The sequence below is a fragment of the Coturnix japonica genome, chromosome 3 (assembly GCF_054131305.1).
Source record: "Coturnix japonica strain WE chromosome 3, WE-NBRP24, whole genome shotgun sequence".
Lineage (NCBI taxonomy): Eukaryota > Metazoa > Chordata > Aves > Galliformes > Phasianidae > Coturnix > Coturnix japonica.
Window position 1 is genome coordinate 29266177 of NC_140665.1, and position 24228 is coordinate 29290404.

At 33.1% G+C, this 24228-nt stretch overlaps 1 protein-coding gene across 2 annotated transcripts in view; it reads right to left on the minus strand.

Annotated features, from left to right (window-relative positions):
* DNAH8 (dynein axonemal heavy chain 8) overlaps nt 1–24228 on the minus strand; it is a 111953-nt gene that overhangs the window by 23016 nt on the left and 64709 nt on the right. For both annotated transcript variants that reach the window (XM_085543172.1, XM_085543173.1), the window contains 22 exons: nt 23124–23258; nt 20302–20424; nt 19848–20061; nt 19198–19307; nt 18455–18618; nt 17002–17191; nt 16487–16609; nt 14884–15014; nt 14379–14532; nt 13393–13557; nt 12613–12839; nt 12113–12231; nt 9799–9902; nt 7958–8134; nt 6765–6932; nt 5585–5797; nt 4855–4992; nt 4352–4479; nt 3105–3276; nt 2302–2457; nt 1349–1504; nt 378–560 (listed from right to left, as the gene is read on the minus strand). In XM_085543172.1, coding sequence (XP_085399298.1) covers nt 378–560; nt 1349–1504; nt 2302–2457; nt 3105–3276; nt 4352–4479; nt 4855–4992; nt 5585–5797; nt 6765–6932; nt 7958–8134; nt 9799–9902; nt 12113–12231; nt 12613–12839; nt 13393–13557; nt 14379–14532; nt 14884–15014; nt 16487–16609; nt 17002–17191; nt 18455–18618; nt 19198–19307; nt 19848–20061; nt 20302–20424; nt 23124–23258 — 3450 coding nt within the window. The remainder of the gene's footprint in view (nt 1–377; nt 561–1348; nt 1505–2301; nt 2458–3104; nt 3277–4351; nt 4480–4854; nt 4993–5584; nt 5798–6764; nt 6933–7957; nt 8135–9798; nt 9903–12112; nt 12232–12612; nt 12840–13392; nt 13558–14378; nt 14533–14883; nt 15015–16486; nt 16610–17001; nt 17192–18454; nt 18619–19197; nt 19308–19847; nt 20062–20301; nt 20425–23123; nt 23259–24228) is intronic.

Here is a 24228-nt window from a genome sequence, read left to right on the forward strand (position 1 = left end):
CATACTTGAAATCTAAGTGCTGATTTTTCAAGTTCATGGAAAGTGCATTTTATTTTTTCTGCTGTATGGAACATGTTATTGTAACTTTTTTTGTTGTTGTTGTTGCAGTGTTTCTTCAGTCTGAAGTATCTTAAGAATGTCAGTTGCTTGTGCTTAATATTATGTCATACTAACAACCATCTGAAGAAAATCACCCATGCTTTCCTTTTTTTTAATCTTTAATTTCTTTTTTTTTGTTTTTAGAAATTTTTTTATTGAGTCTACACAAAATTTTACATTTTTTGTTCTTTTTTTCTTCACTTAAACATTTCTTTTTCATATATACTAAAACTGATAAAAATTAAGCAGCACTATGGTTTATGTGCACCTAACATTACCTGTTTTTCAGTAAGAATTACTCTTCTCAGTAACTGATTCTCAAGTCCTTTCATTGTAACAGTAAAATCAATAATTGATGTTTTTGCATTAATTTCAGGTGTGAAAGCAGGATTGGGTAGCTTCGTAGTGATGTACAGTCTAAAGGAACTCATTACTTCAACTTCCTTATCACCAACTTTCACCTGTAAGTAAGTCAGAATCATATTGACAAAATGAATAATTTTATCAGTTACCATCTGCAATCATTTCTAAAATCTATCTCATACAGTTAAAGAAAGTAGTTTGGAAAAAAAAAACAAACCAAAAAACTATACAGCATGTACAGTCCTTTTATTTCAGAATATGTGAAAAGAGGATGTGTTTAGAATTTGACAGTGGTTTATTTATCTAAATGAAAGTCAGATACCTGCATTATTTTTCAAGGTTGGGAGTATATTTAATACTGTTATTAAAGTTTCAAATTTGGGGCTTGTTTCATTAGAAAATATTTCTTTTCCAGATAAAATATTCTTGTCTGCTGTCACTACCACCAATACACACAACAGAGACAGCTTTTCAAATCTATATAATTCTATTCCATGGTATAAAATGAAACTGCTTGAAAATGAATAGGAAGTATTGTAAGCCTATTGTAATAGGTTCTTGCTTGGAAATTTCAGAATTAACTGCAGTAGTTAAATTCTAGATTCATTAGTTGATTACTCCACTGAGACTGTCTATTTTTGAGTTTAGTTTGATTCTGCAACATTGCCCTCCTGAGTAGAAAGTTTACCTGGTTCAGCAAAGATTTGCAATAAACAGAAAAACAGAAAAACAAACAAATGAATATATATATATAAATATATATATATAAGTGTGTATATATATATGTATATATATATAATTATATAAATTATATAAGATAAAATTATAAAAAATATAATTAATTCATAAAATTAACTTATTCTGTCTCTTTTATTCAATTACTAACCTTAAAAGAACTTCCAGATTTTATGAAATTCTTTTCTAATACATTATCAAGTACTGGATCCAACTCTTCACCTATATCTTCAATCACAAGTGATCGTCCCAGTGAAAGACTATCTTCTAGATGTGTACGGAAATATTTGTGATTCAATGTTGTTACCTTAAAAAGTAAATTATAAACTGATATAAGGACAAAAGCATTTATTCAAAGACGTACATGAAAACCATAGATCTCATTAGAAAAATTGTTCTGTTTTTGTTACTGAAATTTTAAAGGTGGTAACAAATTGGCTTTGCAGCAATTCCTGCAAAAAGGAATACTTGTGTACACAAATCAATGTATCATAAAAACTCAAGGTGAAAAATTGGCTCTAATTCTTCAAAACTTCACTATCAAAGCAGAAGCAAAACTGGCACAGCTTACTGGGAGATTAAAATGTTATGAGTATTTTTGAAATCAGAGATGCCTAACTTTTAATTTTCTATTCAATGTCCTTAGAAAAAATATTCACTAATTTTATCTTTTTAATGTTGAGCAACTCTTATTCACTGGTAGAATATTATGAACTCAGATATTTGAGATAGCACAAAAATGGACTTGTAACATATGAAATCACCTTAAAAATACTAATTTAAAAAACATACTACTTTGTATTGCTTTCTAGATTTTAGTTTTCATAAAGCTCTCATATACATTTCAAGATTTTCTCTATGGCTATGAAATAGGGCAACAGCTTCATGTAAAAAGATCCAGAAGTCCTGATGGATGAGATGAGCGTGAACCAGTAGCTTTCTTTTCCAGTGAAGGCCAACAGCATTCTGAGCTGTATTAGGAAGGGTCTCACAGGCAGGTTGAGCAGAGTGATCCTTCGTTACTGAACACACAAATGTGGACAAGTCCAGATCTAGTCAATAACATTAAAAGAAAGAGCATTTTGTTTTAAAAACACTGCTCACCTGTAATTCATTATCCTCTTCTTTCTTTTTAATCCATGTTTTCCCTTGAGTTTGTGGGTCTATCAAAAGGGGATATCTAGATGCCTTAGTGACAATTATACCATTCTGAATTGAGAGGTCATCTCCAGGCAGTCCTTGGAGATTCCACTCGCTAATCTACAGAATATTAAAATAAATAAATAAATAAACAAACATTTGGAATAAAATCTCAAACTATTATCATTCAGATAAGATTGTCCTCAATGACAAAATGATGACTTAAAGAACTAGAAGTTGGTAAGTCAACCTGGTAGCCAAGTTAAACATTGGGATTGATGTAGAGAAAACTAGACAAAGAGAATTTTGGGTTTAGTATTTGCTGAAGAGTACTTAGAAATTCTGGAAAGACATTGCCCGCTGTTTGATTTCAGTGAAAATATTGTATATATTCTTTGTTAAATGTTCTCTTTAATATAAAATCTATTTTTCTGCCAAGACCCAGATGACATGGAGAACTAATAACAGTCAACAAGCAATATTTTCTTAGTAGATACAAATTTTGTAGTTCTGGTGACAGATTCTCAAAGCAATAAAGTTGAAACTGCACTCTCATTGGTTATTATCTAATTGCATAATACATGACTTGTTCATCTGCTAGTATCTAAGCATTCCTCACTGCTTATGTCTGTAATGGAAATTGCCACAAAAACAGAACTACACTGCACAGAATTATCGTCCTGTTCCAGTTAAGCATTATGATGGCTAACACCAAAAGAACATGCTCATTCAGGATAAAGGAAGTCCACTGATTACAAAGAACTTACAGTTGGTGGATCTACCAGCATAGAAATCAAGTTCAAGTTTTCAGTAAAGGGAATTTTATGGGCTCTCATCTCCACTTCCCATAAATCTTTAAGTAAAAGGTTCCTGAAAATTTGATTGAAAGGTCCGCAGTATGACAGGAAACCTGTGCAAAGCAGTATATCTCCCACAAGTCTAGGAAAAAGAAAAGAAAAATAAAAAAAGGTGATGCACAATTTCCTCTTGCCTCTTTCCATTGCCTCTAGTTCTATCACTGTCTACACGAGAGAAAAGGCCGACCTCTAGCTCACTACAACCTTCCTTCAGGAAGTTATAGAGAGCAATAAGGTCTCCCCTGAGCCTCCTCTTCTCCAGGCTGAACAATCCCAGCTCCCTCAGCCGCTTCTCATAAGGCCTGTGCTCCAGGCCCCTCACCAGCTTCGTAGCCCTCCTCTGAACACATTCCAGGGCCTCAATGTCTTTCTTGCAAAGGGGCCCAAAACTGAACACAGTACTCGAGGTGCGGCCTCACCAGTGCCGAGTACAGGGGGACAATTACCTCCCTGTTCCTGCTAGTAACACTGTTTTTGATGCAAGCCAGGATGCCCTTGGCCTTCTTGGCCACCCAGGCACACTGTTGGCTCAAGTTCAGCCAAGCATCAATCAGTATCCCCAGGTCCTCCAGCCACTCCGCCCCAAGCCTATAGCGCTGCCTGGGGTTGTTGTGGCTGAAATGCAGGACTCGGCATTTGGTCCTGTTGAACCTCATCCCATTGGCTTCAGCCCAGCTCTCCAGCCTGTCCAGATCCCTCTGTAGAGCCTCGATACCCCCAGGCAGATCCACACTCCCAGACAATTTGGTGTCATCTGTGAACTTAATGAGGGTGCACTCAATGCCCTCATCCAGGTCATCAATAAAGATATTGAAGAGGGCAGGCCCCAGCACTGACCCCTAGGGAGCCCCACTCATGACCGGTTGCCAGTTGGATTTAACTCCATTCACCACCACTTTCTGAGCCCAGCCCTCCAGCCAGCTCTTTACCCAGCCATAAATACATAAATACAGCCATAAAAACAAGCACTCTGTTAGTCACAATTAATTATAGGAGGAAAAGTCAAATTTCAGGACAGTTCACCTAATTGTTTAATCATATTAAGATTTCAAGGAGGAAAATGAAGTATAACTACTAAAGTTCTTCAATTGTTTGCTAGCTCTGCATTATAGATAATTTGTTGTTGTTTTTTTTTTTTTTCCTGATGACTTTAATACCTGTTAATCTGAGATTTAAATTCTTTCCTTTTCTCAGTCCACCTCGATTTCTCTCCACTCAGTCCTTGTATAAGTGCAGAGGCTGCTTGCATCTTTCTTCTGCATGTTTCTGCATCATTCATTAAGTCCTAAAAATGAAAGAATATCCTGCTTCATTCAGTAATAAAATGGAAAAAATCTTCAATAGTTTCATATCTATCTATCTATCTATCTATCTATCTATCTATCTATCTATCTATATGTATGCACTCATCCTCTTATTATGGTTAACTTAAGTATTTAGAGGTCATACCAAAGAGCTGCATGCACAATTATTGTCTAATATGCTCTTATTCACAGGAAGAAGGAAATACAAGATAGCACAGATTTAATATTTTTTTTTTCTTACATGAACATCATGCATGTAACTCTAGGTAGTGGGCTCTAAATGGATTTCTGTATCAATTCCTGTTTACATAAGTTTTTAAGTAAGCAATTTTATAACAGAAATACTTGTATCTCACCATTTTCTCCTTCATTGCTGCATCAAACTTTGCCTGTACTTTATCCAGTTCAGCTTGCTTTTCATCCAATTGCTCTTGAGCCTGTGCTAATTCTGCATTAGCTACTTTCAGACGGGCTTCCTGTTTTGCCAAGTTAGCCTGCAAGGAGAAGGAATATTAGAACAGTGGTATGAAATTTGAATGTATTTTGATGAATTATTTTCAGCCTGCTGAATTGGAACTCAGCAGTCAATAGTATAATGAAATATTTTATATTAATATTTATACAAATACTATTTCCTGTGTCACATATATAATGTAGATACTACTTTTATGTTGAACTCAAGGTTATGTTGAACTCAACTGTTATAAAAAACAGTTTCCATTCAAAAGTTTAACACCATGTAAAAGAAAATGCATGGTAAAGTAAAAATTACTCCTAAAATGTTTTTCTTTTTGATTCCTACTGTTGGAAGTTAAGTCCTTTATTGAGGAAAGCTCCAAAACTCTTTAAAATGCCAACATTTAGGCAAGATATCAGCTGGGTTTTTTTTTCTGTTCCCATCATCCTTAGCTGCTACATTCTAGAGGTAATTAAGTCAGAATAAATTTATTTACACATACATATGTATATGTGTGTGTACACACATAAATAAATAAATAAATAAATAAATAAATATAAGATCCCACTATAATTGAAGTAAATGAAGTTAAATTACACAGAAAGCAAAATAATGAGGTAATTAGTTACCTTAAGCGGCAAGACATCCCTGTTAACACCATAAAATACTGCCATGGCTTGTGTCCAAGAGAGGAGTCCTGCCACATTGCCACACACTTTTTTGCCACTCTCCAGTGTATAGTCTTCCATGTGAAAGTAAGGCTGGAGTAATTCTACTGTCTCTTCATTGATTGTATCCTTAGGAAACTGCTGTAAACTCTGCAGGAATGGCCCACTCATAAGCTGCAGTAATAAAATTTTTTAAAAAGCAACATGAGGTATTTATTAGCACCTCACTCACTTTCTGTCTGAAAGGCTGTTCATTAATGAGTATGTTTAGAACATTTTAAATTTAAAGAACTGCAGAAGACATGGGGAAAAAGTGTTCTGAGAGAATTCCAAAGACAGTCCCAAGAACTTGGGCCAGGAATACTGAAATACAATATAGGAAAAAACCTCTTAATCTCTTAATTATATAGTTTTTCAAACAATCATGATGTTTGGGAAAAACAACAACAACAACAAAAAACCAAACAACCAGTCTAAATGTAAATGTAAATCAGCAAAGAGAAAGAGGATGTTTAAGATTTCTAGTACTTCATATATGGCAATTGTGTGAGAAACTGTTGATCACAGTCTGAACCGCTGATTAACCATCTGAGGCAAGTGATGAGTCAGCCAGGAGAGCACAGGTGAAGGTAATTCAGCTGTGCACCTGTTAGGGGTGGAGCTTGGCTCCACCTCCCCTAGATCCCATTTAAGGGCTGACCACCACTATGGTAGCATCTCTTTCTGGAGATTGCTCCTGTGTGGAGTTTATGGTGAGCTTTTATCATTGAGCCTCTTTCTATTACATAACCTTTGTTTATCCATCAACTTTATAAACTGTACATTTGTAACTATACAGCAACATACAAAGAGCAGCAGATAATCACGTCCTAGGTGAACAATAGAAAGAAATTCCGCCATCAAGAATTCTTTTCCAGGTATTACATGTGGAACTGGACCAGCTAAATTCTCTGAGTAATTCACCTACAACTTGTAGTAGCCTTCTTATGCTATATTAATCTTAAAACCAAGATTGCATTTTCACAATCTTCTATCCTACTTTGAGCAAACAGCATTATAAATTCCCTGTTATTCAAGCTGCTATTTCTGACTTTTCTAACATTTATAACTTTTTCTAATATTTTTAGAAAACTCAACTTACTTTTAATGATTCTCCCCATGATGGTTTGCAGCAAGGCTTTTCTGGATCCATGGTAACTGGATCTAATTGCTTTTGGAATAGTATCAGACAGCAGTCCATAATCCTCATAATTAGATGAGGAGGTTTTGCCAGTTTTCTAACAGTAGCGATATCCACTGGTTTGATTGTCTGTTTGAAGAAAAAAAAACAAAAAAACACTGCTGTCTTGTTACCATCATTCTATTTTCCTATTCAGTATCTTATCAGTATCTTATCAGTATTTTAATGTTTGTTTCACATACTTCAGTCTGAAGTAAGCTGGATAGAGAACACATGCACAAAAATGACTCACTGGTTTACTTTATTAATAGTTTCATGACACCTTAATACTCTTAATAAATATCAGACACAAACATTTTCTCAATCGTAAAGACAGCACTCAAAACTTAAGTAGCTAGAACAGCAGCATTAACTTAATTTGACAGTTGAAGTAACTGAAGAAAATGGCAGATGGTTTAATTAAAAGCATTTTCTTGGCATGACAATATTTTGGATTTTTAAGGGTTAGGTGACACTATTTATTCTGAGATAAATTTGATGTTTTGTTGCTTTCTAATTTATTCGAGGTACGAGATTTTCTTAAACTTCATTTCCTAGTAGCATCACTAACACTATGCTCAGCTTAATAATAATTTTTATGATAATAATAAATGACCACAAACTTCAAAAATAACAAAGTAATTTGTATCTGCAAAATAAGCACGTCAGTGTCTATCTGGAAAATGTAGTTACAGACTCAATACTAAATTCACAGGACAGTGCAAGACTCCTGAGTCTCTTAGACAAAATGTGTTTTTGGTCAAGTTTATCAGCCTTTCACTCCTCTAAAGAGGAGCAAGATATGAAAAAAGAAACTAACACCTGTAACTTTTGGATAGATTTATGTTCGCATCTTCTTAATGACCAAGTAATAATAAATACTACAAAATATTCCCAGTGTTTTTAGAAGCACATTGCCAGTTCCATAAATACTTATCAGAGGCATGACCACAAGGACAAGAGTTGTGTCAGCAGTCAAAACCAACCAACTACATATTTGTGGCAATAGATTTGCCTTCACTGGTGACTCAAATAGTACTAAACTTAAACAAACAAACAAACAAGAAATTGATTAAAGATGCTTAAACTAATAAGAATGTAAGAAATTTATTCACATTCAGCGCAGCTTCTGCTTCTTCTAAGGCCGGTTTTGCTGCCTCCAGTTTAGTTTCTGCTTTCACTTTTTCTACATCAATTTCATCTACAATTTTTTGTGCTTTATCCTTTACAGCCTGGACTTCATTTTTTACTATAGATGCAGCTTCAGCACTTACTTTGACTTCTGCTAGTACCTGGGATTGATAGTAAACACATAAAAAGCACACATCAAAATGGTGGAACAAGTAATTGAGCAATAGGACACAAGAGAAAACAAGTAAGAGCCTGTTACAGATATGTATACAAAGCAGACCCTACCTATATATGGAATCAAATCTATCATTTACAGAATCCCCACAGAGAAATATTGGAGAAGTTTTCCCAGTAGGAGTTGTATAGACTGATTATTTTAATAATTGATAGAAGGCTCTTTAGTGTCTTTTAAAGCTATGGTGTTTCATCCTATGATGGATTTTCATCTTTGAATCTACTTTTTCAGTGCAAACAGTTCTTGCATTTTTCACCATAATTCTACAGATAAAGATAAATAATACAGCTAATTGAAGTACTGGAGGATGGCAAACCAGCCTGACAAATGATGAGCCTCCTCTCTTTTGCTCCAATATATCCCATTGTGAACCTATGTAATTAAGTTATCCACTTCTATATTTGTTTCCTTAGTGAACATGTATTTAGTTCAATTTTATGTGTAACACACAGTTGATGTCAGAATAGTTTTTGATCAGGATCAGCTGTAGGGTCAAGACCAGCACTCTGATTGTGTTTACGAGAACATAAACTGTATTCTTGAATACCTATGAGAAGAAATGATTGATAAAAACAAATGACTATTGTTTAGTTTAGTTTTGTCTATCTGATTCTGAATTCTAGAAGGCTCAGTATTAAGTGGAAAGAAAGTTAGAGAATATAAATAATATCACATTTATTTAAAATGAGTATCTGTTCTTTTATTGTTTGTCTGCAAATCTTACGTATCCTCAGTCTCATAAGCAGTATCCTATTGAAAAAGCTGACAGTCCAGAGGTTATGTAATTCTGAGATGGTTATTTCAAAATGCATGTCAAATACAAATATTAAACAAAGTGAACCTACCAGCATATTTATCATACTGTGTTGATACATTCAATTCTGTAATTGTTTTCTCTTACATGAATAAAGGTCTTGATGAATATAAGGAGTCTTGTTGCTATTGCTGGCCAAAGATTCACTCCCAAGTGCATACTATACATGCACTGTCAGAATATTATGGAATCTTTCAGAAAACAGAATGCTTACAAGTAATATTGAATTCACATTAGTAAATCCAGTCTCATGAACACATGAATATTTTGCTAATATGCTAATGAAATATGAAACTAAACTAAAGGTGGATGAATTTTTAAAAGCAATTCTGAAATAGTAAAGTGCTCTTACCATCGGTTAACTTCTTGTCTACAAATAAATGCTCTTATAACAATTCTATCATTTAATGACAATTTAATTACAATTTTACAAATTAATAAATTTCAAACAAACACACAAAAAAGCCCAAGAAACAAACAAAAAATGATATCTGATGCTTATAGGAGTGGGAAGAAATGGGAAGGAAACAAGAAAGGCACTCAACATTTGAATTTGTTCATGATTTCAAACCAAGTCTGTATAATCCCAGCCTTTGCTGCAGTCTTAAAGTGCCTCAGATTCAGAAGTGTGTGCATTATCAACTCAGTGTGGACACAGGTGAAATCTTTTTAGATGCATGCTTTTACTCCAGTATATAACCAGATGCATGCTTTTACTCCAGTATGTAACCTGATGTTATCCATGTCCTTTTGCTATTTAACACTTGAGTACGTACTTCATCTGCCTTTACAGATGCCACAGCAAGTTCCTTTTCCTTAACAGCCAGTTCCTTAGAGAGCTTAGCAACAGATTCACTGGCTTCCATCAACTTAGCCAGACCTATTAAGTAAAAGACAAAAATAAGAGCAATTAAAACTATTAGTTTTTCTTATTACATAATGCAGTATGGTTCTCATTTTAATTTGTGTGTAAGGGACAGAAAGTGGATGCAAGTGATCATACTAACAGGATTGTGCTTCATATTCATTTTTAATAGATACAAACAATTTCAAACTGTATAAAATGACTACAAACATTGTTAAGTCTTCTTAAAAAACAAACAAACAAACAAACAAAAAACACCCAGATTTTTATGCTTGCTTTGTTACAGCTGTATGCAGTACCTAAAAGTGTTATATTGAGGATGTATTGTGTCAAACAGACACACAATGCAGTTAGATACATTTGTAATGTAATGTAAGTATTCAGATCCAATACTGTTGTAGAACTTCCAGAAAGAAGTGAAATTTCATGGATTCCATGGTCAGCTATCTCTGTTTTTCCTCATCTTTGTTACATGAGTGTCCACACAAAGTGATAAAGCGGAAGAGATTTCTTATATCTTTCAAATTGTTTTGCTTGTATTGACAGAACAGTGCTGATGAGCACACATTCAATGTGCTCAGACCAGGCCGTCTTATGGAAAGCAAAGCAATACTGATCACGGAATTTCTCACAATTTTGCTGCTTCACAAGTATTTTTAATTATCCTATACATCACTGCATACAGCAAAGGCATCTCAACAAGCAGACAAAATGAGTGGCATTATTTTAGCTTACTTTTGTTTTAATATCATAAAATTTAAATCCTCTATCAGAATAATCTCCTAATAGACTGTACCAACTTCAAAATTATTGTTTTTAACCTTCTAAATCTTTTCATATTAAGCAATGCAAGACTAAGGATTAAGTTATGGACATGTGAGATAAATAAAACTTTGAGGTTGAGTTTTTGAGATCATTCTGTAGAATGCAGTAAACTGGAATACATTTGGTATTATGGATGATGAAGTGTTTTAGTGATTTTGTAATAAACATTTCATATGCAAACAAAACTAGATTTTTTTTTTTCTAAGTGGTATGATTGATGCCTATAAACTGATGGATACAAATTTCTGAGCATCAGTAATATGATATGGTGCACTGAAGACAGATGGTCATCTAAACAAGATATTTTTGTTTTGAAGACTACGCAAGGAATTTTTACATATGCCTACAGACACACACACACAAACAAACAAACAAAAACAAGTCAAATCTTCAGGGCTCCCAGACTTCAGTCCCAGTAGCAGGACTTATTGCAATGATTTCTATGATTTCTAGAACTGGCCATGTATCTGTGCAGGGAAATCTGCACTATGACAAAATCACTTTGTGGATCACTTATTTGCCTATGTACCATTCTGATTCAGCAGTCTGTGAATAAAATACCCACACATGCTTATCCTATTCTTCATGCTGCATTCTTAATCATTGTCTAAAACTATGCTGCTCTTTCTTCTTCTTCTTTTTTTTTTTTTTTTTAACTTTGTAAGAAAAATCTTATGCATATGTTTCTCTATTCTGATAAACTAAAATAGAGTGCCATCTTCTAGTTGTCTAAACTGTTTCAATGTAGATTTACAAAAGTATACCTAATGGTAGAAAACTGGAACTGTACTATGAACCCATTAAGTACTATTATAAATGGAAAATTAGGTCGCTTCAAACAGAAATTCCAAATTGGAAGAACATGTAAGTCATACTTTCCTGTATTTCAGATTTCTATTTATAAAATGACCACACATAAAAGCAGCTCATTGCACAGCAGAAATCTTAAATAAATAAAACACAAAGCAATCAGATTGTATAGAAAGGATTTCATAGACAAGTGGAGATTTGGACTAGATTTCTGAGGGTCCAAGTGAAGTGATTGTATGATGCTACGAAGTCCAGAAATAAATTAATAATAGCCTTTAGATCTTCCTCTCCAGAAAAGGAAATAAGGGCCTCTCTTTGGCCATCTCATGTCCTACTTTCTCTTAAAAATGATAAAGTGGAAGTACTAAAGTTTAATATTATGCTGTGATGGTTGATTAAATTGGCATTTTCTTTAAGGCATGCTTTCAAGGGGGGTATTGTGGGTCAGTGGTAGCTCAGAAGTGATCAGAAATGGTTCTCACTGGCTACTAGTTTAGGACTGTGATTAACAGAAATATATCTAAGTGATGATTAAGATGCTTAATATTAAAAACACAGATCGTTTGAGACCAAACATGGAAATATCTTACCAATTTGCATACGTTCAGCTTGTTCATTAATATTTTCTAACTTTTCAGCATAAACTTCTTTGTAGCCATTGACGAAAGAGAGGTAAGATTTAGGTGTTACGTGAGTTCTTCTTCGATACCTAAAATATGGTATATTGGCAGCATGAAGTTCATATATATTTTTGATATATACATCAATTTGATTACTTGCAATGAAACAGAAAATTACATAAAGCAAGATTTCAAGTCAGTCAAGTTTCTTCATAATATAAAGTCCTATTTCCAGTTATATTGTTTACATCCAGATAAACAACACTAAAGACTGATTAATAGTAGGAATGAAGATAATAAATTTGCAACATAATAGTACTTTTCGTGGCCTTTTCATATATTTATTGAGCAGATTAATTTCAATATTGTCCTTAAAATACAGTTATTTAATCTTATAATACAATGAATTACAAAACAATATCAGTAACAATACATTGGAGATTGATCTTTGCATTTGTTTAAAATATTACCTTTGGAAATAATTCTCACAGCTTTCTGAAACTATATCATGAAAGAGACCCATGGTTTCTACTACTTGTTCTTTAACTGATGCAGAGCAGACCATATTAAATTCTGAAAGAAAATAACTGGCTACAGCTACAAGAGCTTCCTTGGGCCATGGACTGAACCAATCCATGGTGCACCCTGATATGAGACCAGGAAATTTCAAAGAACGTGCACGGAACTTCTCACCAACCTATGGAGAGTAACAATGTCAGTTAGTGATACAGTATCTAAATTAGGTCGATCAAAATGCTCGATGCATATGAACAGCTAAATAGACTATACTTCTTCCTAATTTTCCACATTGTTTTTACTTTTAAATATTTTGTTACATTTGCAACATTCAGTATTTTAAGAAATTTGAATAAGATCAGGAAAAATATAAATGTTTCTTAATATTTCAAAACTTCAATTAACATCTTAACGTCTTTTAATTTTCATGAAAATGAGTAACAAGTAAAAATTTCATAAAGCTGCATACACTGATCTGTAATAGGAAAGAATAGGAGGGAAAAATGAAAGTCAATTTAACATGTAAAGAATGACAATTTTCAAGTATTTGCTTTCAAAGTTCAGATAACTGCACTATTATTTCTAAAGTATCAGCCATTATAATCCAGATTTCACTAATCTTATTATGCATCTTCAAATTCCCCTAAAAATACAGATCTTGAATAATCCTGTCATAATTTCCAGGATACTTTGCTGATGTGAGTAAAGATGCCAGATACAAAGAAAATACTTACGGGAGAAAAGCAGAGGACAACATGCAAGTTCTTCTTTGCCCGAGTTAAAAAATATTCATACAGATTATCAAAGGTAGGAGGACATCGAGGCATCTCTTTTTTCATCACTGGTATTAATGCTTGGGTGATTTCATCCAATTCATCCCGAGCAAATAAATTAGAAATCTTCACATAGAATTAAAAGCAATAATAGAATAAATAGCGTTGATTTAGGTTTTTTCTCTTTACATCTGTGTATCTCTCTATGCATATACACAGTTCAGACATACTAAAAACCAAATCTGTCTGTGATTTAGACTTAAACTCCATTAACATCTAGAAATTCTAACTCAAAAAGTGCAGTGGTTTAACCCAACAGGAGGCAGCTCAGCAACAAACAGCTGTTTGCTCACTCCCTACCTTCCCAGTGGGATGGAGGAGAGATTTGAGGGGGGAAAAAATAAGAACTCACAGATTAAAATAAAAACTAAGACAAAAAAAAAAAAAAAAGGGTCCGGGGGGGGGAAAAGTAATAGGTAGTGATAATTACTATTTACAAAACTGTTTACAAAGCTGCTTTAAAAAGGAGCATATGGGAGTAGGACCATTAAGTAATATCTCCCATTTTATTATGTTGGTTCATATTATCAGTGGCAGGTAGTGGTGGTACAGCAGCTGAATTCCTCCATGCAGAAAAAAATGGCATCCACTGGCACTCACTGACACTTACTGAACATTTATGGAGACAAAACTTTGAATGTGAGCACAGTGAAGCAATGAGTGGTGCACTTCACCAGTGGTAACAGTGACGGGTCATTTCAGCTAGCAAAAATGTACAATTAAGGGTGGTGACTGTGTTAAAAATAGAGTTTTGTAGCTGAGAACTTGCTCTATCATTGCTCTATCAAAACTGTTGTTGTGCTCTTTGTATCTGTTGTAGTTTCCATGGAAATAAATAAAGGCATCACTTTTGGAGCAATCTACATTGTCACAGTGAGTCTCTTTACCTCTCCTGAAGACAGAAGATTATTAATGTATTCCAAAAATGCCTCCTCTTTTATTTCATTATCAGTGAAAATAAAAGTGATGCCTTGTCCCTCTGCTCCAGCTGTTCTATACAGAAATTTTAAATCATCTGACAGATTGCTTATGTTATATGATCTGTAAAGAATAAGAAACATGATCTGTTAGTTTAAAACAGAGAATACCGCTATTTCCAGATTACAGTGTTTTATAAACAACAGTGCAAACACCTTTTGTATATAATTATGCATATTTTCGCTCAGGAATAGGTAACACATGGTACTTCTACATGGTACTACAGCTTCTTGAGCTAAAAACTTTGTTCAATATTGCATATAAACTATATATATATATATGTATGTATATATATGCATGTATATTTTTTAATTTTCATTTTTGGTTGGTCACAAAATGAAAAAGATAAGCTGTTAAAAACATATAGTTATGAAATAGCATAAATTGCATCTGTATATTTCTTGCATTTCTTACCTGGATAAAGTAATCTGAAATATTTTATAGCCAGCAATATAGGAAGCCAACCTTGAAAGACTTTGTTTTCCAGAACCACCAACTCCAACAAGTAAAGCATTTCCATTTGAGGTTCGAATTATCCGGGAAATCTATATAGGAAAAAAGAATAGTGCACAGAAAAAAACCCAAACTTGAATTTGAAAAACTAAAAATCTGTCATACAATACAATTCGTTTAGTAGAATACAATGTAAAGGTTATTAAGAGGACTGTGAGTTGTGAAGAAAATTTTTCCTCTCCAAAGAATAACAGTATCTCCTTTAAGAATTTTGTGGAATGGAAAGAATTCTCATGTAAGCCTATAGGATGGCTATATGAGGTGAATGTTGGATTACATAAAGGTAGACACTTTAAGCCCTGTTCCATGTTGGCTATACTACACTTATAAAGGAAAAAAAAAATAATCATCTAGAATAATTAAATATGCTACCTTAATTTTAAGAATCTGAAATACTTGGATGTTTTTACTGAAGAAAATAATTTGATCACACCCATCTATTCTATCTACTTCCTATGCCTTTTGAAGTCATTTCTGCAACAATTCTCTCAGATACAAAAGCTGGATTATAAACTTATTGTTTTATTGGGTTTTTTGTTTGTTTTGTTTTGCTTTTTGCTTTTGTTTTTGTTTTGTTTGCTTTTGTTTTGTTTTGTTTTTGCTTTTGTTTTGTTTTTGAGTTTCTTTTTTCTTCTGAGAACTCATCTGTATACATCATGTCTTTCTTGGTTCTGTTATATGGTCGTGAACTATAGTTTGCTTCACAGCTTACATCATGTTTTTGAATTCTATAAATGTGTTCCTTAAAAGAATCCTTAGTTATATATGCAGTTCCCTCTGAGTCTATTCACGTTTAGACTTCTATTTTAATATCATTATGAGTGTAACAAATATCTATTGCCACTGTTTTTACAGCAGTGCACATGCATATCCCAGATACTCTGGTTAAAACTTGCCAATGGAAATGGAGATCTAGAGACTTCCAGCATCTCCTGAAATTTACCTAACACCACACTGAGTGAATCTAAAAATAAGATATTTTTCTTCTATTCACATTCACAGAAAAAGAAGTTGTTTAATTCTCTTGAGATTAACTAGAGAAGAATAGAACTTCTTTTTTTCTGTTTTGGTTTCAAAGTTGCTTCCACATTTATTTTAGCAAATATATCATCAAGTTCAAACATTTCTGAAGCAACACAACTTCTTAAACCAAAGGCACCACACTTCCAACAAAGCATATGCTGAGCCTTTTTTTTCTTTTTTTAAAGCTAATTTCAATTTTGTCTTCAAATCAATTCTTCCCTTATGTCTTCCTTTCTGAATACAGGTTCAGGTGTTTTTGTTTTTGCCATCTGAGACTTTCCTCTACCCCACAGCTTTCTACTGCAGCTCATATTTATACATCTTTTCTTGTTTCTCATCCAATCAGATTCTACCTCACGTAGTTTTCATCACTTGTCATGTACATATCCCCTGGAAGTGCCATCTGAATCCTTAAAGATTAAAGAACATTATATTAACTAAGTACATGGTTACGATAGTAAAAAAGGAACAAATCCCAAACCTTAATAATATGTGTCATTGCATCCTTAAAAAACACCAAGTCAAGAGAAGATCCTCTAATGTACTCATTGTATTGTCTTTGATATGTTTGCAATTTTTCACAGAGAAACTCAAAGCTTGGAATCTGAAAGATTAAAAATAAGTTAAAAAACAACAACAAAACAACTAGTTACAACATTAGCCAACAACATCAGCACATCCATTCAGAGTTTAAAGCCCTGCTGGCAATTTTATGCACTAACATGAGTTCATGTTTTAGTCACACATAACGAAATTGTCCTTTTAAATCACTTCAGCACATGCACCTGTGTGTAAGCAGAATTCTTCTGCACATGATGTTAAAAATAGGAGCAAGGAGTGCAGGAATGAATAAACCATCTTTATATGGTAGATATAGACAAATGTGCTGCAGATACTCAACAAAACTTTCTGTATGATATGAATCTGGGAACATAACATACTTTAATTATTAAGGGAAAGACACAGTGCTGAATATTTTGGTGTAAAATTAAATACCTCCTCATAAATTTTTGGTGCTTCAAACACAAAATCTTCTGGTTCGTCACCAGTTGCTTCAGGCACATCCCGCAGAAAATCAACAAAATATGGCTCTGCTTGAGGAAATGCTACACCTGTACCCACATTTTCTTCTATTGCTTTCATAATAGTTTCATCAAACCAGTCTATATCCTCAGGAGTAATAAATCTAAAAGTAATAAATTAGCCTAATTAAAAACAAAATCATTTAAGATAGGAGAAAAGCAGACAATTAAATACTAACAAACAAACTAACAAAAAACACCAAAACTTTCTAACATTTCAATAGAAAATACATATTAAGTAATAGCAACCAAAATGGTCAGGCAATATTCAGAAAAATGAAATGCTTTCATGTTCTACAAGGATCACGGTCAATCATTGCAGTAGAGGAAAACAATTCTCCGCATTTTATCAACAACTATGAAAAGACAAACCACTTAATTTCTCAAACGAAAAAGGCTGAATTTTTTCCAAAAGAACCATGGCTAAGATTCCCTTGCATTCTTTTGACTAGCAGCGGAATAGCATATTTTATGTTATTACTGTTCTGTCAATGAAACTGCAGTGAAATATAGGATAGTGAAAGTCAGCCGAAAACTCTTGACTTCATTTTTATATTCTTGAAAAAACGATCGATAAGATTTCCTTTTACATTTCTTGTATGCATTTTCTGAGCTCAGTATTTATACAAGGAGAGGAGAGAAAGTAAGCAGGGTTTTCAAATTAGAGCTCCTCTGGGATACTGGAGCTCATCATAAACAGCAATAGCTTCAGTTTGTGAATGTATCCTCCTGCAAAAAATAAGAAAGTATCTGCAAAATGATTCAATTTACATGAAAAAAGAAGTGGGATTCTGGAGGATACAGGAAAGGATGGTAATTAAAACTGGTTGAATGTGTGGTCTGTGTCCTGCCTGAAACTGTTACTAGCATTTTCCTAGAAAGGTAAGGAGAGTTCTTTCATATATCAGTTTCAGGTATGCATGATTTCAAAGCTTTACTTATCTTCCTTGTTTTATTTCTTCTTCAAATTGAGTACGTGCTGATAACTGATAACCATCTGTTTCATGAATCATTTAAAGGAGTTTTTGATGAGAATCACTATTTTTCAATCATACGCTTGTGATGATTACTTTTTCCAATGAAGAGATCAAAGCAATTTCATATTATTGTCTGAGGGCCACAGTGTCAAGTTAGGATGCTGTACAATCCTCTTTTTTATCTTTTTAAACAAAGAGACTGGATGATAATCTATTAGCAGAGAACTGACATCTGTCATAACAAGACAATATGCAAAATAAGACAACATTTTTCATATTACATTTATCTTGTTAAACAATTGGAGGTATATGAGCATAAATGAATATGAGCATAAATAAAATGAAGTGAACAGAAAATGAAACTGAAGCCTACTAAATATACAATGATACCTGTCAGCAATTACTCTAGTACATTCATGTTTAAAAAGTGCTAGAAGGACAGTTGTGTTCTTGCATTCTTCTGCCTTTATAGTTAACATCCCTTGCCAAATTCTAGACAGATCTCGAAGGTTGAAGATATAGTGGAATTTAGCCGGTGTAGGCAGCATCTTTATCTAAAGAAAAGTATTATTAATATTCAAAATCAGCAATATTTAGAATGAAATGAGAATAGCATAAATTATATATTCATAAATAATTATATATATATTAAAATAACAAAAAGACTAATTTTCTCACATACCACTCTGGGCAAACTCTTTCTAAGAAGTCATCTAAACATATCTGATCTGTTTCGAAGCAGGAGCAAACACTCTTAGAGCGTGTGATTATCTCATATGTTGCTTTGAGCTTTACAAATTAAAAATGATAAATAGTAAATAATTTCACATCCTGTTCCCAAGTTATAGTGATTAAAGCTTTGGATAACATGAATTGAACTATAGGAATGAATGAAATTATACAGTCATTTATCTGTCATATACACTTAAATCTGATATTTTCCAGATTCTTTCTCCAACATTTATTCTTAAGGAGTATGAGCTTTGAGGAGATTAATAGAATCATATAATGGTTTGATTTGGAAGGGACCTTTAAGATAATCTAGCTCCAACTCCCTTGCTCTTGACAGGGACATCTTCCTGTACACCAGACAGGCACACTGATGATGATAAAACTTTCCCTGTAACTCATACCTTTGTCCGCTGCCACAATATTCTACCTGTTGGGATCAATTTTTGCACCATATCACATACTTCAGAACTGAAGTCTCTACATGAATGAAAATATCCACATCCAATAACACCTGAAAATAGAAAATGGAATATATAAATAATCTCAAGGTGCAGGATTTAGTAAGTTAAGTTGTAAGCAATGTTCAAAAAAACATATTTTAAAGTAATTTGCTTTTAAATTATGGATGAAATAATGTTGTCTCTCTTATCCATGGATTTGCTGAACTGGTGTAGAAACAATGGGTGTCAAATGTATTGTCAAAGTTAAATGAATTTTAGGAACAGAAGTTTGTTCAGACAGTGTATGTGTATTACATATTAATATCAGTGCTCATAATCTTTCAGAAAATCACAATTATTTTCTTATTAACTATTTTTCACACCTAAAATCAGAAAGGTAAACATTAAGAGGGATTAATTTCTGTTCAATTGCAGTATTTTGTTGTAATACACCTTCAATTGTTTCAACAAAATTAGTGTATATTTGCATGATATGAAAATAGAGAACCTACTTCTACACATTTTAAAGCAATTACTTAAAACCAAAAAAAAATTAAAAAAAATTAAAAAATAAAAAAAACCCAACAAACTAAAACAAGAGAAAGAAGTACCAAAGATTTTGTCTATGGATGCATTGGATGGTAATGTACAATTGAATATACAAAACTGTCTTTTTAAACGCTGAGGAATATCATTACGGCCTCCTCCTGGATGTATCATCGCTGCTATTAATTGTACATCTACAATAGTAGTGAAGTCTCCGGGTTTATCTAAATTGTACATTCCTTTCATTTCCATCATCTGACGCACAATTTCATTTGTTATCTGTAAGTTTATGTAACACACAAATTAGAAATTCAAGCCAGAACATATCATGGAATAATTCAATTTCTTCTTGTAATATTACCATTAATACCTACAGAGGCTTAGTCCAAACTCAGATGAAAGTATTAAATAGCATTTCCAATAACTTAAATTTAACTAAAATTTTGGTGTCTACTGATCTCCATATATATGAAAAGAATACCAACAGTTTAGAATAAACTGTACTTGTTAAAAACATACCTGATCTCCCCATTCATTGACAACCGGCATATTGATATCATCAACAAAAACAGTCATTTTCCTGCCTCCAGGAGGTCCATAAGTACTGCCAACACGTTTATCCACATAACTCTCAATTGTCCTCTAAAAAATAAAGAAAGCTCTTCATTTTTTTTTTTTATCTAAAGCACAATATATAAAATGTTGTTTATTTATTTATTTATTTATTTTAAGTCTAGCTTTCTTCTACAAAACTTAACCTACAATTTCCTCTTCTTTTGAGTAGCCTCAGCTTTGTTAATAAAAGAACTCTATTCAGCTACTTCAGTTCTCCAGACAGCACTACAGTATACAACCCAACTGTAGCTACCAGAGAAGTTTTCTTAAAAGTGACAAAAGTGTTATTTATTTTACTATGTTGCATTATTTCTATGGGAAACATTACATTTTCTGTGAAGTCTTTTACAGCCTTCAAACACTTCATGATTAATGCAAGAAGAGAAACTGTAAATATAAAGGGAAAGGAGATTGTAAGTTGTGAAATATGTAGCATCTTTTTTCTCATGCTTCACAAACAAGAAAGAAATAGTGGGACACAATTTGAAAGACAGAAGATTAACCAAAATCATAATTAATTATGATTAAGCCAGAAAATCAGAAGGCAGAAATAGTATTTTCTTTACCTACATTATATATATATATATATATATATATCGGATTTGCTACAAAATGAACTCAGAATCTTCCTTCGAGAAAGGGAATCCAACTTTGATATGTACCATCTGAAGGCTCTGATTGCTTTGTATTTCCCTTGCTAAACTCAGTTCTCTATTTGCAGTACAGCAAGCAGACCATATGAAGGCGACTTAATATTACAGTGATATCTCAGATGGTTTGTAAGCGAAGTTGTTCAGTATTTTAGCATTTTGGTGAAAAAAGCTGTGGACTGAATAATAAATAGTATGAAACAAACAGATAAGACCTTGATATTTAATCAGAATGCATCTTCAAAGTAATACAGCTTAACAGTCCTTCCAAAGGTACTAGGACTTAGAGAAACAATTGCAGTAAAAATACCTCAAAAGATAGTAGGAATATTTTCATTAAACAACTAAAGTTTTTGTTTGTCATTCTATCATTCCATCTCTCATTCTATATGAGGAATGCGGCATATGCTATGAGGACGATAGAAATGGTGCTCAGCGGCATGATTTGGCAGTGGGTTGTTAGAGTTAGGATTGTATGGTCTGGTTGTGTTTGGACTTGAAGATGTTGGAGGTCTTCCCAAACCCAGGGAATTCTATGATTCTGTGATAAAAAACATTTTTTGAGGGATCAGGAAAAGAGATAAAGGTTTTATCCGATGGCTTTTTGTTACACAAAATATTTAGCTGAGTGTTCTAGAGTAATTGCATATAGAATATTGACAACATTAATATATCAATATGGAGATACGATTAAAATAAAAAAAGAGAAACTGCTAAGGATCAGATAATGATTACTTATGAAATTCAGGACTTTCTAGCATCTAAAATTGTCTGATCTTTTGAATATCCTCAAAATGATGGCTCAAACTTCAGAACCTATTTTGAACGTGGCCCTTTTAAATGTTTAGAAACAAACATTTCAGCTGTTTTTTTGTTGTCTGTTTGGTTTTTTTTTCCTATTTTGTCTGCCACATTTCAATATTGGAAAACAACAAAGTGAAGCATGTGTTCAGATTGCTAGCTGAAAAGAATGAGCACTTCTTCTGAGGTATCACAGAACTATAACAGAGGCAAGAAAAAATAAGACCCTTCCAGAGTGCCTCTGTACCAGATAGGAGGACATCTGGGTTCTATTTTTTAAGATAGTAATGTTCTGGGGTCCCATAATACATTAAGGATGCTGAGACAAGTGACACTTGTTCAGTTAATCTTTCATGTGTGAAGGGATACCTGCCTTATTCTGTCTCATGGCTTGATATATGCCATGGACAGTGATCCTCTGCATACCAGAAAAGCCCTGCAGTTATTTTCTGATTTTGGAATTATAATAAAAATGGAGAGTTAAGTTATTACTTCTAACCACTATCTTAATACCATTTTGAATTACCTTTCTAAAAACAGTTACTGGATTGTGGGATAGAATTTATGACCTGCCTCATCAGCAGGCTTTCCAATCAAGAAAGCTTCTCAGGTGATTACTTCACCCTACTAGAGGATTCTTACCATGAATTCATTGCTTTGAAGAGGTAATGAAACCAATTCAATATTCAAGATCACATCCTAACAAAGTACTCATACTCAATCACAGTGCTGTGATATAAATCATACTTTCTATCACTTGAGAAGGTATCGGTAGTATTTGTTTCTATTTATATAGATGTTTGCCATTATTTTGGAAAAGGGAAATCTGTACAAAGTTTCACTGCTAGAGAGCCTTAAAGACTAGATTTTTGCTGTACTCACCTTTCCTGAACTGTGAAAAAATAAGATCTAGAATTTAAAATCTATTTTTTGTTTAAATATATATATATATATAGAAACTGCATAAATAGGACAAATTGATTAAGCAAAAAATATCATTGATCTAACAAGAAATGAAGGGTCTTTAGACAAAGAATTCTTAAAATTCAATTGTGAAAAAGCACACAGTAATCAGGAATATATGCATCCCTACATGAGTGAATATATTTTACTCTTCTCTGCAAAAAAATGATTACTTTATGGAATTATCTGAAGACTTTAAGTGACCTAGGCAAAAAAAGAAGTTCCTTTAAACTATATTTCTACCTCTCTTATCATCAGAAATAAGTACATTTGAGTATATATTCAAGAATTGCTTAAAGGGTATATTTTTACCTGAAACATAAATGGTTCTGTGGCAGATGAAAAGTTTAAACATTTTGACAAATGTTCTTCTGGATTATATTTCTTCAAGTATGCCTTAATCATGACTGTCTTTGCAGTTCCCGGTTCTCCTATGAGCAAAACTGCCTGCAATAGACATTTAAATTCCACAAGTAGGACCAAAACTGTTAACTAAATACACATAACATTTTAGACAAAGGGAATTTTTTCTCTAATTCTTTGGTCTAATATTAGATTATATATTGTTCTGATAGTTCATTCCATGTGTCCGTATGCAATGACACGGTATGTGTTTTTCATACCAATTCCATTTTCCAAGACAAATTAGTTACTGAGTCAAAAAAGAAAGAATAGACAATGTTCTGGAGATGGATTGTGAGTATTTTTGTTTTCTTGCTTGTTTTTGTAAAACCAGTTGCTTAACTTCTCAGTTTTCTAACACACTCATTGCAGTAGTGATTCTTAGCAGATGACCTTAAGAAGTGTTTTGCTTTTTTTTATATAATGGAAAGTGATCTCTAACATCTAATCTGAGTGTTGTTCCAAGTTGTTTCCTTAGTAAGTTTCTTTTTTTTTTTTTTTTTTTTGTTTGTTTTTTGCCTTTACTTTTAATATCTCATTTCTGGATTAAACTGTATGCTAACTGTCATCTTCATACAAAAACAAACAAACAAACAACAACAAAAAAACAAACAAAAAAACCCCCCCACCAAATAAATACACCAAGAAAAATAAAGATTTTCTGGTTTCCTTCATGTCTTGGTAAAATCTGAGTTAAAATCAGATTGTTGCTGAATTGAAGGATTAATGCTGCAGTTGTATTTTTTTCCTTTCTTTTCAACATTCCACAGAAATCTCCCATTTCATGAAAGGAAAGGAAACTAAATAGGAACCCTGCTCTTTTCTTCAGACATATAAGAATCCTTCTTGTTTTCTTTCCAGATTACATTTTCATCCTACTTATGTCTTTGACAGATGCCACTCTCTTCATCCACGCCATTAGAGGAATTTAATCAGTTCAAAGAGGGGAGTATTTATGACTGTGGGCACTAAGCTTGATGATGAAGTAGATCTCTGACAATATTTTATTTGAAAT